Genomic DNA, 15,743 nt, shown 5'->3' with positions numbered 1-15,743 from the left:
AGTAGCCCGCAGCCACTACGAGTCTTCCGTGCATCAAAACGAAAATCGTCGAAGAAACCAACGAAGATCGAGGTTACTGCCCCGAACTTTCTAATATCGCATGCCCGCCAGTTCGACTTTATTGCATTGGTACAGCGCGTCCAACGTTGCCAAAGGGGCAATGGTACTTTTGCAAGCAAATGTTTGAAAACCACTATGACTTTTGACGAGAAGATAATCGAAGAAAGTGCCGTTTGCACGTGTGCATAAATACATAAAGATAATATTGCGTGCATGCGTGCATGCATTCATGCATGCATACGTACATGTATAATTTGAAGCGTAAATTAGAAATTAGGACGAGAATCGATACTCTCGTTTTTATCGTTGGTACGCGGGTTACGTCGGTGATATCGAAGAGAAGAGAATAAAGAGGGAGTCGTTGGGTGGGGGGGTAGGAGGGAGATAAGGGGGGAAGTGCAGAAGAGAAACAGCAGAGTCAGTAATCGCGAAGCGTCAGATACCGGATGAAGGTTATAAATAAGCCGTTTTGACGACGGCATCCATCCGTCGCCTATGCAAATGAAATAACTACGATCTGATCGACAAGCTTCGTCTAATTATTCACTTTCTAGACTCTTTTATTCTCCACGTGATGCAAAAGCTATCGATTGAAAAGTAGGCCACGAGAGGGAAGACAAAAAAGGAATGGGCAGAGAAATGAAGGGGCAGAAGAAGAAGAAGAAGAAGAAAAGGAAGAAGAAGAAGAAGAAGGCGTAATATGGTTGATTGTTAGAAACGTCATTACTCATCACGTTGTCAGTTTATTGAAGTATTTGTACGATAAAAGCTGCCGCTTAACTTAGGAGAACACATTTAATCAAACGATGTCATTTCAGCAATGTACATTGAGCTAGCGAATTTGAAATCTTCTTTTTATAAAATAAATAAATGGAAACAAATAATGATCTATTTAACTATTTATATTTACTTATCATTAATCTTTCCTTACGTTTAGCTAATAACATACAAAAAGATTACTGATTTGCTTCTTGAACGATCAAGTTCTCCCGATGCAACAGTGAAACGAAGTTAAAAATAACGATGCTGGGCTGTTGTACCACTTTCCAGAGTTATTTCAATCACTCGTAGTAGTGTTAGTAATAGTAGTTAACATTCTTTTTGTCTTCTTTTCATTTTTGTAACTTGATGTACGAATTTAAAAATGTCGATATACCAAATATCTAATAATATACATATGTAGAACATGATGAGTCAAGACCATTGTGAAATATTCCTCAAATTGGATCATAACGCAATAGATCGTCAAATAAATTGCTTATAGAAAATCGATGTAGCATGTATTATAAAAGAATGCAAAGAAAAATGTCGACGTGGCGAACGACGAAATCTAAACCGTCGAAAATCATGGAGGGAACGTGTAGAATCCAAGCACATGACCGCACCATGAAGGAGTAGAAGAAGAAGAAGAAGAAGAAGAGGTGAAGAAGAAGAAGAAGAAGAAGAAGAAGAAGAAGGAAAGAAAAAGAGAGAAAAAGAGAGGAAAGAAGAGGAGTGGAGTGGAGTGAAGAAGAGAGGAGGAAAGGAGAGGAGTAGAGAGGGGTGAGAGGGAGGGTAGGAGCAAAAAAGCAAAGTGGAATCGGGCACACGCGGTTCGTGCAGACGGTTAAGGTCTAACGCAATTGCAGTTTGCCTCGTGGCTGCGTGCAGCGCGCGGTGTTGAGGGGGTAGGCAAGGGGCTTTGGGAGGACGGAGGACGGGGGTTGGAGGGCTAAGGGGCCAGGGGAGCTGAGCGCAGTGCAGCGCAGTGACGGCAGCATAGGGGCAATAGAGGGCAACGCACCCGGTCAGCCTTGGCATGAATTGAGTCTAGCAACGCGAAAGTGAGGTTAGCCGATGCAGTTGCAGAGGCCAGATAGTCCTCTCCTTTACAAAAGGGCGTATCTCCGGAATATTTCTGCTCGCTTCGATACCACCGACCGCTTTCCCTTCTCCCACCTTTTCTTATTCATTTATTTTCATTTTCTTTTCTTTCTACTTTTATCTTCATCTTCATCGTCATCATTATCTTTGTTTTCTTTTACTTTTCTTTCTCTTGCATCGATGAAAATTCAAGTTCTTTACTTTTATCATCTGTTGTAGGACTCGACACTTTCATTATCTTCAAAATAGTAATCCTATTTTCCCCATTGACTCTCTCTATTCGCAATCGAACGCATTTCAATATTACATTTCTATTTTCTTCGACGTTCGTTCATCGATCGTTATCTTTTTCATCGTGTCAATTTATGTATTATATATACACATATGTATTACGTTTACATATCGTGAATATGTATGTATTGGTCGAAGAAACCAACGGACATCACATCCGTGTTCCGAGAAACGCCTCACTATACGTAAGCTGCAATTTATGAGATTGCAATTGAACAACATATGTTAATTCTCGAGTCGAACGGGTCAATGTTCTACCTTCGATTCATTCAAAAAAAAAAAAAAAAGAAAGAAAGAAAAAGAAAAGAAAAAATAATATTACGTACGATATAACTTTGATGTAATATGCAATATCATAATGTAAAATCGTATTTACATAGATGAAATTATTTACAATTAGATTAGATTAATAAATAGAATCGAGAATCGAGAATTTAAAGCTCGAAAAAGCTTGAAAGTGAAAAATAGAGTAAGATGAAAAGAGAGAGAGAAAGAGTATTTAACTCTTTTTTTTATTTTCTTTTTTTTAGTAGAAAGATAAGAGATGAAAATAGCAAAGTATATATTTACATATGTGCAATTCACGCGAGCAAGAATATATCCGATGTTCTTTCGCGAAGCAAACCGAGTACCGTTGCACGCGCTCTTCCTTCTTTGACGGTGCAACAACGAAGGGAATATATGTAGTCGTGTGTTAGTAAATGCAGAGGGAAAAGATAGATAGAACGAAAAAGGAAAGAGAGAGAGAGAGAGAGAGAGAGAAAGAGAAAAAGAAGGTGGTAGAGGGTGGGGGAAGCGTAGGACTTGTCGAGCGGGATTGGAGAAGACGAAAAGCGCAGCACAGGGTGGGGGTCACAGGCTGCTTTTGAAAAAACCGCGAAGCTTTAAGAAGGCACGCCATGCTCCCCACCACCGAGTACTACGCGGGCAACTAGCGTCCGACATAGACAAGAGCCGCGTTTTCCTATTACTCTTACAAATAGTTTCGCGTACGGTGATGAGATAGTTTGAAACTTTACTAAGCTAAGTTTTAATCGTGATTTTTAATTTCATTATAATAATTTTCTTTTTTATATTTCACAAATTTTTTTTAATATGATTTTTCATTTTTTTTTTCTTTTCTTTTTTTTTTTTTTTTTTTAACTCGGTTAGCTGTGATCGACGTATCTACTACTCATGGAAAAATAACAATATTTAATAATATTTTACGTCATCATGACGAGAATATACTACCATTTGCTATTTAAAATGTAATTTTAGTGTAAAAGTAAAATATATTCGTAAATTTGCACAAAGATTGTTCAAATAATTGAAAATCAAAACGAAATAACACCAAAACAAAAAAATATTAATTTTTCTGTTTTAAACTCGCACGTAATTATTATGAAATTACTCTGTATATACAGTGTGAACAAAGTAATACAAACTCGGCCAACTAAATTTAACGTTACAAGTTTAATCTCGGAAAATATTTTCTGAATTATATTATATCAAACATATCTTTAAAAACTAATTTTAGAAAAATATGTTTAAATTGTTACAAACATAAATATTCGGAAGAATATGAAGATATTGGTGTTCGATTTGCGAAGTGCCATTACATATTATATTTTATTTTATTCAATACAGTAACTGTAAATTTAATTTCTAACTGATCACCTTTCTAAGTAATTAATTTTGTCTCTTTTTTTTCTGTCAAATTCAAACTATATATATATAAATGTCTAAATTAAATAAATAAATAAATTTCAGTAATAAAATTATCAATTTTATACAAAAAAAAATAATAATAATATAATCATTTGATTACAACTTAATTCAATATTATAACAGTAAAATATATTTCGTGTTTGACGAATATATTTGTCATCGTTTCATTTTAACGACCCAATTTAGGGACACACTTTTCAAAAAGGCCGCCATAGCTAACTGGTTAATCGAGTTTTTAAATTAACATATTACATTTTTATTATTTATTATAACGCGCATTGTAATTTTCGTTCGGACCAAAATTAACATGAAAAAAGACTAAAGATGAAACATAAAAAAAAAAGGACTAACGATGAAACATAAAATAATGTGTAGATCAATTTTCTATTAAATTGTCTTAAATCACATTGTCCTTAATTTTGAAAAGCTATTTTCTTAATTAACAATATATCATCGATAATCGTTTTATTTATTTGAAGTTTATTTTCTAATGTTTGTGAATGCAATGTTAGAAATTGAACGAACGTGTGTATAAGTGTAAAATGCAACATTTATCGTGTTGTAAATGAATAAAGTGCATACGATGAAACTATTATTGCAAAAGTGTGAAAAGAACATGTATGGATATTCGGTTAAAATAATGTTTATCAAGCGATTGAGAAAGTGTGTAATATTTCTAAATAAAACGTCCTTCTCTGCAACGAATTCGCTAAGAAAACGAGGTAGTTGGTATCGTTTGAAAATAGTTCGCACCAAGAATCGTGTCTGAAACGAGGACGAGGATATTTCTTTTTCTTTCTCTTTCTCTCTCTCTCTCCTCTTTTTCTCCCTCTTTCTCCCACCCTCTTAAGATTTTGAAAACGGATTATTTCATCTTTACGACCATCGCAAGTATAATCAATAGGTAATTTAGTTATTTATTTAACATTATTATTCTTACTTTCGAATACGCTTGAAATCCATCAAAAATTTCTCGCTTCGTGTCAAGATTCGAATACACGTTAAAAAGTTGATTCTTTTCTTCTCGTTTGCCACTTTCTCGATATAATTTAGAACAGTTGCATCAGCTAAATCAAATGTGCATGCATGCATGCATGCATACCATTTCGAAATACTTCGAGTATGTCGAACAAATGTTGAGTTTACGATGTTCACATTTAACACTAGATGTACCATCATTTTCAGTATACCTATTTCTACCACACTAGTCAAAATGATTGGTATATAAAAAAAATGCTTTTTGAGCTTTGCTTCCAGTTTTTATTTACTCTTAAAAAATAACAAAATTGTTTAACAATAATAATTTTAATAGATAAATGAATTTATAAACATTTTTAAATAACAAAACGCTTAATTATTTACAGAAAACTCAAATGTTACATGAAGTAGAAATTTTGAATTAAAATGGCCCGACCAGTTAAAATGGCTGGTCTGGTATATATCTAGTGTTAAAGTAATTTTACATTATGCATAATAGAATATTTAAAAGAATAAGAAAAAAAAAACAAATAAAACAGGAAAATACATTTTCTATATCTTACGAATTTACACGTGTTTTATTTTTTGATTCAAAAAAAATATGAATAATAAATTGAGTTTAAGTGAAAATATGTATCTGATTTTTGATTGAAAAAATTAAATTGAAAAGAGAAAGAAAATAATAAAACAACGTACAATAATATGAATATATTCATGCAACGATTTGTTGAGGGGGAGAAAAAAAAATGCCGTTCCTTGAAATTCTATTGACGGGCAACACGAGTTTATCGTGCAACAGGTTGTTTTCTCGTTATTCTTGCACAATCGCTCTATAAAGCGAAACAACAACTACATCGTGATACCTGATTCAACTTGACTCATTGTCACAGCTAAAAACGGAAAGTCCACGTCAACAGACTTCTAAGTCAACACGTAATGGGCCCTTATCGCGAGACTTGTCTGTTGCATAGTTTTTTGAACTCCGTTATCAACCACCCTGTGTGATTCTTGTCGCAACGTGAGCTCTAATCGCAAACTTGTCGTCGAAAGAATTACGAATCGGCTAAATAATAAAAAAGTATATTTATACAATCAATTTTCAATTATTTCATTATACAACAAAATATTGGATTGTCCGAAAAGTTCGTGCCGATTTTCGGTAGATGGCATAAAGTTCTTTTGGTAAAAAAAACCTGAAAAGTTTTGCTAGAACGAAATTTTAAAGTTACCCATAAAGATAAAAAAAAAAGTTATGAAACAAAGTGACACTTATATATTTTAATTTAATAAATATACCAACAACAACAAAACTTGCGTTTCAATCTTTCGTCAAAATCGGCACGAACTTTCCGTACAACTGAATATATTGTAATTGTAATAAAAAATGAAAAGAGAGGAAATATGATTCCAATAGACAAAATCATCATTTTAGGATTGATTGAGGTATCATCAAAATAATGAATATTCGAGTACTTATTAGATATACGTTAGGTGAATATTTCTTGGGCACACCTTAAACGCGAGCACATCGCGTGCAACTCGTGCAATTCGTGCAGTCAGCACAGCCTGCACATACTTCGAACGTACCGAATGCAAGGTGACGGAGATGCACGCACAGCTTTATTCCCTCGTAACTTCTTGGCACACTCGTTTAATCGTGTATTCATGTATGTATGTATAATATCTACCGACTTCTCGAGTCTCTCCGCTGGTCGAATGTTCGAAACATGAATTTCCAAGTATAAATCGCTTCTTTCTTTATTCTATTCATACTATTATTTTAAAAACATGTATATACGTTTTTACCACATGCGGCTGCTCGAATTCTCGCGTGACTCTTTATACCCGTATGAACGTAAGTCGATAATACGGGATAATGGTTTGTAAGATAAAATGAGATGTTTGTTAAAATTACCGGAAGGATGAGAGAGAGAGAGAGAGACGAACAAATTAAATAAAAAGAGAAATCAAAATTGGAGATACAGAAGAAGAGGAAACTGATTAGAAAAATGTCATGGATTAACAACAGTTAAAAGTTTTAGTTTTAACACTTTAACGACCACTAGCCTATAAATAGGCTTTTTTGTTATCGATCCTTATCGAACAAAAATTTAATTTATCACCTTTTTGTCACTTACCAAAAACTTAGTTATCGGTTAACATTACATGAACAGTAATTTGTTATTAGAATCTTATTTAGCATCCTATTAAAATTTGTTAGTAGAATCTGCGGCTGAACTGTCGGTCGTCAGAAGTGCATATGCTGCTGGGATTCTAGCGATCGGTAAAATGTTAAGAGCGACAATCGTATTTTCCAAAAATGAATATTTATTTACAAAAGATCAGTATTCAACTTCTCCTCAAAATAATTTACAATCATCAATTACGTTTCTATATTTCAAGAAAGATTGCTTCATTAACGCTTTAAACATCATCGTAGACATCTGATAATTGGCAAAAAACATGAGACTGATAGATATAATTATTTTTTCCTGGCATGATTTGAACTATCACTTTTAAAGACGTATTCTTATGCCGGCAAATAATTTACTGCCGCGCGTGCCACTCACGTCATGTTTCTTTCTCTGTGCCATTAAATTACGACGTGCATACCACGTCGTTGGCGATTCTACGACAAAAGCATCATGACGTGCGTGGCACGTCTTTCCAGCGCTAGTGGTGTTTAATATTTTATTCGTTTGTTGCCGTTTCAACTCTTATCACACGTTTTATTTTAAGACAATTTTTATCATAACAGTACGCAACATTAATATAGAAAATTTGCAACGATATATCACCATTTTATTTAAATGATTGGTCCAAATTGAAGTTATGTCAAATTTTTTTAAAGGACTTTTCCAAATACATTCTCTCAAATTACATTATAAAGTAAAAATACAAATAATAAAGTCAGAGAATGAACAATTCAAATGGGAGATGCATACTGTTCAATAGTTTTTAATTTTTTTTATACCTAAAATGCTTTCATCACCATATAACAAAAATACCATCAATAATACTTCTAAATATACAAGTATTTAATAGCAATACAGTAAAACAGTAGTTCCAAATACTGACAAAAAAAAACAAATTTCATTGATACTTATTAAAAAGATCTAACTTATTATTTAAAAAAAAGCATTTTTATGTTAGTTTCTTCATTTTGACTACGGCGTAAAAAAAATTTACAATTATGAGTAAATAATTGATCTACATACGCATTCCAAAAGAAAATGAAATTATTTATCGAATTGACAGATTCGTAATTTATAACATTTAAAATTAATACGTATGTACAATCAAATTCTATCACACGCTAATAGTTAACATTAAAAACTACATGTGTGTTTGTACCGATTGCTGTCTAGAAAAATATTAGTCTTTAAAACGGTGAGTTCATCCCAAGTTTTGTACCAAATTCCAAACGGGCCCGTTTTTGATATCTAACGTTTAGTCTAAGGATACAATATCAAATTAAAATTGTAATATCTCTTATATAAACAATATATAAATAGATAAATTACTCACTTTATCTCTTGCCATTTAACAAGTTCATTAATTGCAAAAACCAATGGCAAAGAAAATAAGTACGATAATGGTAAATGTAGAGAAAAATTTTCTATTTGTGGTCCCTCCTCTTTTATAAAACGACTGAATACATGCCCTGAGAATGCTGCTTGTGCACAAATTCTAAATATATTAAAAATACTTGTTAAAATAATAATTATTCGAAAATTTCATTGAAAAAATATCGTTATAATATACTTACACTATAAATGCGCTAATAAACCACAAATAATTGTTCGTAGATCTCTTTTTCCAAATGGAATACTCTCTATGTACAAATCCTATTGATATCGTTACTAAAAAAAAAAAAGAGAAATTCTTCAAATACAATTTAAAAAAAAAAAGAAATATATATTATATAAATGTATAACTGTGATATATACCATAATGTAAAACTAATATTGCTAAAGCGAAATGCTGTATCGCCAACATAACATTTGGCTTAGAACCCCAACCACCCCAAATATCTTTCCCATGTAAATCAGGATATATATAAACACATTTAGAGTCGGTTGTATTGTACATTGGACATAAAACCAAAAATGAAATGTATTGTGATAAAACTACCGTTATAATAGTGGGCAAGAATTTACTACCATAACACCACAATACAAAAATTGCAACCTACAAAATAAAAACAATTCATGTTATTATAAAAATACATGAAACTAAACGAAAAAGGACAATGCAAATACATTACTTGTCCGTTTATTATGCACTGATTCTTTCCTGTTGCTCGTTGCATTATAGTGGAATCCATAGGAGTAGCTATCATGGAGATCGATAAAATTGGTATAATAAAACAACTTAACCATACAATTTGAGATACAGACAATAAAGGCGGTAATAGCAGAATGGCAGATATTGCTTGTGCAAATGAAAGACTAACTGTACAGCACAACCAAAATTGTACACAATTCCATAAACATTTCATATAATGACGTGCCTAAAAGAAAAGTAAAAATAATAATAATTAATTATTATTATTTTATTAGAGTTATAAACATAATAAAAAGATTCTAATCACCTCCATGATAAGATGAAAAATAGTAATTGGATCTTCACGTTTTACACTCAATGAACAAGCAACAGAATTTAAAGTTCTACTTAAGTCAACAGGAGATGGTCCTTGATCAGGCCTAGTTTGTGCTAACACTGGTATTTTTTGACATACTTGTGGGTACAATGGTTCTACTGCAACTCTAGAAAAAAAAAGAAATAAAATTACAAAAGATCAAATTTGAAACGTGTAATAATCGATTAATAATATGACTTACGCAGCATCGGCTTGCATAAAAATAGGCATATTTTCAGCATTGGCAGATGATCCAAGAACGCATACAACTTCGCCATAATCTTGCATAATATGTAACATTTCTCGGGTCACAGCAGTAGTGCAATCGGTGAATAAAGATACCAACAAAGGGACATTGTCTATCAATTCTATATGAGGTCGTATTTTATCAATACCTCGTGGTAACTTAGCCTGAAAACAAAATATCATTTTAATAAAATGTTGCATTTTAATGAAAAAACATTTGACTTACTCGATTAGATAAATCAAAATGAACGGGAGCACTTTGCTCTGTGCTATCAGTAAGGCAACTTAAAGATTGCCAAGCCTCCTGACCAGATCCTAAATCAACACTGTGCATGAGCACACTGTTTTCGCTTCTTACAGTGTTATGTTCCCTGTATCATGATTATTGAAAAATTACTTCGTCATTTAGAAATGAACTTGATAATTAATCTGCAAAATATTTATAAATGGCAATAAAGAACATACTCATAAATCATGCAGATAACTTTTTATAAGTGCAAGAGTTGTGAATGAGAACCTAATTTTAAAATAAAATCAAATAAATTCTTTCTCTATAAGGATGAAAAAAAAAATAAAAATGGAGATAAAAACAAAATATGTCCTATTTTCAATCAATTATTAATTCAAATCTTAAAGCAAATCGAGTCATAAAGATTATGATAATCAAATATTTATTATTTATAAAAAAAAAATGGCAAATTTTATATAAATTAATGTAAACCTATGGCTCATGGTGCTTTTGGCTTGATCTGGCCTATTATAGTTCCATTCAGCAGGTTCATCTTCAAACCTCACGGTGGACATATCGGTATTTATAGCACTTGGTGCAGATACACTCATTGCTCGACTGCTATCCAAGTTACTGCTATAAAAATTAGGTAATATTTAGTTATATTTTCTTATTTTTTATACAAATAAAAATGTTCTTGTTGTAAACCCATTAAAAAGCATGAATATATACATTTCAAACAATATATTATAATAGTTTCATTTGTTTATTATTAAAGAAAGATTTTAAGAATAATAATAATAATCACACATCAATATGTTATGATATGTTTGAAAGTATATTATTTATGATAAAAAGTAACATGTAACATACCGAGGAGATATATGATTAAGCAAGTGCTTGGCCTGTTCCATGCAAGAGTATTTATGCTGACGGCATTGAGGCGTTGAGGGAGTGGGTGAGGTCACGGCTGCTGCCTGGCTCACCCAACAACCCACTGGACTCTCTGACCTGACATTTATGCGTTAGTTACGTTTGCTTAGTTATGCATTTAATAAATATCAAATGATAAAATAACAAAAAACATACATAGCTACTATAGGATATGTGTGTGTGTATGCGCATAATTATTATGAATATATATTTATTTATTAAATATGTTTTGAGATGCAAAATTGTCAATTTTATGACAATACCTGAATGTTATTATCCTTTATATTTATATGAAAAAAGCCCATAATTTATATATTAATTAACTTTAGTTTAATAAAGCCACTTGAGAGGTGACTTTCAACTGGAACCAATTAGCGTATTGTTAATGGCATTACACCAACCATTGTTAAATTTCATTATAAAATTATTTAATAAATAATATTAATAAAAAAAGCATATAAATATATATATATATATATATATATGGAAATAGTCAAAACAACATGCCTAAAATTATTTGAAAATTATTTAAAAAAAAGAGATTTCTTTCCTATTTAAGAAAAAGAAAAAAAAACAGCCAAAAGTTTGAAAATAATAAATATATAAATTAAAAAGATTAACCTAGTCCTCTCTGTGAGCAATGATATGTGACAATTCCATCCACTCTCAAGTCCCATTTTTTCCGAGAATACACGAGAACGTAATTCATTTTCTTTACTGAAATGAACAAATCTTATGCAGGCTCTTTCTAGCTGTTCAATTAACTGAACCTGGTAAGTACACAATTAAAATAAACAAATATAATTTATGAATATATTATTATTTATAAGCATAACATTTTACCATGTCAGTCTGAGCTTGATACTGCATAGTCACCATTCCAATAAATATTTGATTACATTGAAGTTCGAAACAACTTTCAACATCATTTACATCATCATCATTATTTTCATTACACAATAATGAATCTAGAATAAAAATGTATATAAATATTTCCAAGAATATTGTATACTTACATTGAATAAATCCAATTGTAAATTTTACCTGTGGAATGAAATTGTCCAAGCATTCCTTTTATTCTAGGATCAAGAACATTTCTAAAATCCCATGGTAAGGGAGTTGGACTTCTATGTGTGGTATATAAATGTTTACTGTCTGCAGGAAGTTCTATATATATTTCTGGCATATTATTATTAACGCCTTTAGTTAATGGTCTATAAGCAAATGCAGTACAATATGATGTTAAACTTGTTCTTTGATAAAAATCTTGTACCTTTTTCCTGTAATATATGATTAATATGTTTATACAGATATAATTGTTATATTGTAAACTTATTGTATTAAGATTAATCATAAGAAATATACCTATCAGATGCAGAAAGGGGACAAAGATCATGACCATCCCAAAATTCAATGCACGAGTCTAGAATTATATCTGCAGTACCTTGTGTTAATAATTGTAGACTACCACTATTACGTTCTTTAACAATTACAGCAACCATATGTGGAAATGGAAATTTTAACTTGGTTGCAATACTCAGAGATCGTGCAAATTTAATATCTCTTTTAACTTTGTCTGCTTGCTATATAAATTAAGATCAATCAATTATTTATTCATTAAACGTTAGGGAGAATAAAAATATTGAATAAACTATTTTGTAATAAATGTACATACCACATGTCTGAATGTAGATAATTGTTTTTCTAATTGAAATATTTTTTCTGCTTGATCTCGAAATCCTATTTGCTTCGCCAATTCACATAAACATCTGATAATACAAAAAGAAAGATTCTAATGGAATTATTTTCGAATTAAATAATTATAATATAACTTTAAAATATACCGTCTGTTTGTAACCGGGACAAGATTTTCATTATAAAGAGCTTCACAAGTAACATGACAGCAAAATTGAGTATAATGTTCTTGAGTTTCCATATTACAGGTATTCAAAAGAATTGCTAAGCCTAGAGGTTTTAATGAATTTAAATGTTTCCTCCAAGAATGATCGTCAAATTGTAAACGAAATGGCAAGGCACGATCATGCGTTAGATCCAATACTTCTGCTGTAGAATGAGATAATTCTACAAAAAAATACAATTTTTCTTTTAACAATAATAAAGATACTTACATTTGTATTATTAGAAAATACTACCATGTTGCCTAAAACATTCCCTATTTGAAATTTCCTTCGTATTTTCTTCATTGGGCATAGGTTCTGTTTGTCCTAAACTGTCATTGCTAAAATAATGATATAATAAATTTTATATATTGTTTCTGTATATTACTTAGTAGTATTATTCACCTTGAAGCTGCTGAGAAAGAATTGTTATTATGCAGGAAGAAAACCTTTTCTGCAGTAGGATTAGGCCAAGAAAGAATGCCTTTCTTATCTACACAACATAATGCCTAACATACATAGCTTTTATAAGATGTTTTAATATCACCATACAATATGATGTTAACACATTCGTGGATAATCAAAGTAGTTGTACTTATTGAATAATAATATATTATTTAAATCTACTATGGTTATCCAACTAACCTGTATGTTTTATACTTTACAAAATATCATGACTTTTTCTGTGCATAATTATCTGTTCACGTTGTGTGTCCATGGATGTGTTAACATTAAACATATATAATTCCACATACTGTGACAGAACCCAAAACATGAAGAATATTTGCAGATCTTGACATCATATGCTCTTTTCCACAAAGAATATTTATAAAATGTTCCTTCAATTCAAACCAATTATAAATTATTTCTGGATGAGTCGGAGTTGAAATATCTGCGTCTTCAAAAGGATCTACAAACTAAATATATTATTTACATGATTATAATAATTTCTTTAAAATATTAACAAATCGTACAATAATTTATTTAATTAATTTAAAAAAAAAAAAAATTCTAACCTGAAGTTTTTTTGAAGATTGATAAAGTTTGCATAGTGCTTTGAAACGTGCCATTCCCATACAGTTTAGAAAAATCCAACAAATAGGAAAAATTACTGGTAACAATGGAAGAGTTACCGCTATTGGTTGCAGTAAAAACATTTCAACCCATGTTCCTATACCAAAGCGTTCTGACAGATATAAGTAACGAAACAAATTAAAGGCCACAATAAAAGTTAAAATAAGAGGATAGGCCAATTGTTCTATATAACAAATCATTACAAGGTAACGTTTGCGATTATGATAGGTAACAGGCCTATTAAGAGCCTGATCTAAAGCCATTTTTAGATTTGTCACATATGGAGTTTCTTGCAATTCGTATAATTTATTTTTCAAAGGTATTCTTGCTTGTGGTGTTGAAAATATTTCATTAACACTATGGACTGGTGGACTATAAACTTCTCTTGTGTATAAAGATGATCCATTACGATCCTAAAAATAAAACGTATTATATCTAAATGCTGAAGCCATTATTTTATGAAATAAAGTTAAATCGTAAAAAACTCACATTATATGGAATACAATGTCCAGGAGACTGTTGACCAGGTTTCATCACAATTATATCTCCAACAACTAATAATGCCCAAGGTAAATTAACTATTTGGCCATCACGATATGTCCATTGTAAAGTTAAACATGGTGATAAAGGTGTGCATAAATGTGGATAATTTTCAATATTCCACTTACATTTAGCTTGTGCATCTAAAATATAATAATAAAGAATGAAATAATAGTAAAAAGAGACAATTCTACTGTTACATATAATACAGTATATATAAAAATTATTTTATGCATCGACATACTTTCAAGTTGTTTAAGAAGAACGTAAACTCTACTAGGAATTTCATTATGACGCAGTTTGTTATCTGATACAACTAGAATAAAATTTAAAATTGTTAAGCAACAAATGACCAATCCTTCATATGGCAGTGTTGAGTACCTATAATAGAACGGTTACATATTTCAACATATGCAATATACATAGTGTATAAAATAAAAGTTATTTTATATAATACACATCGTACCATTTTTCACCTATAAACAAATATATAATAATAAGTGTGAGTCCATTGATTAACAATGCAATTGCTGATGTCCAACAAAGAGTTGTGTATTGACTACGATGATGTAATGCATCCTTTAGCCAAGCTTTGTATTTTCTAAACATATATACATATGTTATATGTCAAATTATATAACTCATCATAATATAAACAAGCATTCAAAATAGAATTTTCAATGAAAAATTGCACAAATCTTTGATATATTTAAATCATAGCAAATCTTTAGATCAACACTATGTTAACCTTTTCTTCTATCTTCGAATAATTTGAAGTTGCAATTGTAACTACACTGATCAAACACTACTAAAGTTAACCCTAAATAACATGCAATTGAATATTATTAATCAAATAAAAAATAGTATTTGATATTTGATTACTTGTTTATTTTGTATTCGTTTTCTTTTCTGCGTTCGTAATCTTGTAAGACGTAAAGAATATCAGTTTGTAAAATATTTAAAGCCTCTGTTGTGGACAATCCAATATCTGTCTTGTGTTTCTTTTTTTCAGTATCTTCATTTGTTATTTTGGTTGGCGAGGTGTTTTTCTTTTGTTCACTGTCCATATTTTAAAATATAAAATGAAATAATTTGTTAACATTGGACATTTTTTCAGCAAAACTGCAATGTGCAACAATGGACAACGATCGGCAACTGGTACTTTCAATACATAGTAGGAATAAAAGCGTGGGAGTACTGTAAAAACAATAACCTTCTCCAAAGATACTAATAGCGGTAAACGAGATACTGAATATTCGATTATCCCTATTGGTTGAAA

At 30.9% G+C, this 15,743-nt stretch overlaps 1 protein-coding gene across 4 annotated transcripts; it reads right to left on the bottom strand.

The window, feature by feature from the left end:
* Positions 1-7,210: 7,210 nt before the first annotated feature.
* On the bottom strand, positions 7,211-15,669 carry l(2)k05819 (transmembrane protein 94-like protein l(2)k05819). 4 transcript variants are annotated; one of them, XM_015315669.2, is made up of 24 exons: positions 15,347-15,669; positions 14,931-15,065; positions 14,709-14,845; positions 14,414-14,607; positions 13,867-14,337; positions 13,606-13,767; positions 13,256-13,359; positions 13,106-13,191; positions 12,797-13,034; positions 12,628-12,721; positions 12,318-12,535; positions 11,997-12,232; positions 11,796-11,920; positions 11,574-11,722; positions 10,893-11,030; positions 10,512-10,655; positions 10,017-10,161; positions 9,747-9,955; positions 9,497-9,671; positions 9,170-9,415; positions 8,853-9,093; positions 8,672-8,765; positions 8,431-8,592; positions 7,211-8,357 (listed from the first exon to the last, which is right to left on the bottom strand). In XM_015315669.2, exons 1-24 carry the CDS (start codon positions 15,529-15,531, stop codon positions 8,285-8,287), a joined length of 4,161 nt encoding a protein of 1,386 aa, XP_015171155.1. In that variant the 5' UTR covers positions 15,532-15,669; the 3' UTR covers positions 7,211-8,284. The 4 variants fall into 4 exon arrangements, with proteins under 4 accessions (XP_015171155.1, XP_015171156.1, XP_015171157.1 ...); XM_015315670.2 differs by having other exon boundaries at positions 10,512-10,652; XM_015315671.2 differs by lacking the exon at positions 10,893-11,030.
* Between the last annotated feature and the right edge of the window lie 74 nt (positions 15,670-15,743).

Source organism: Polistes dominula, unplaced genomic scaffold (assembly GCF_049000335.1).
Source record: "Polistes dominula isolate Pdom_NZ unplaced genomic scaffold, Pdom_raw_medaka contig_25, whole genome shotgun sequence".
Classification (NCBI taxonomy): Eukaryota; Metazoa; Arthropoda; class Insecta; order Hymenoptera; family Vespidae; genus Polistes; species Polistes dominula.
This window is presented reverse-complemented; position numbering and strand designations above follow the sequence as displayed.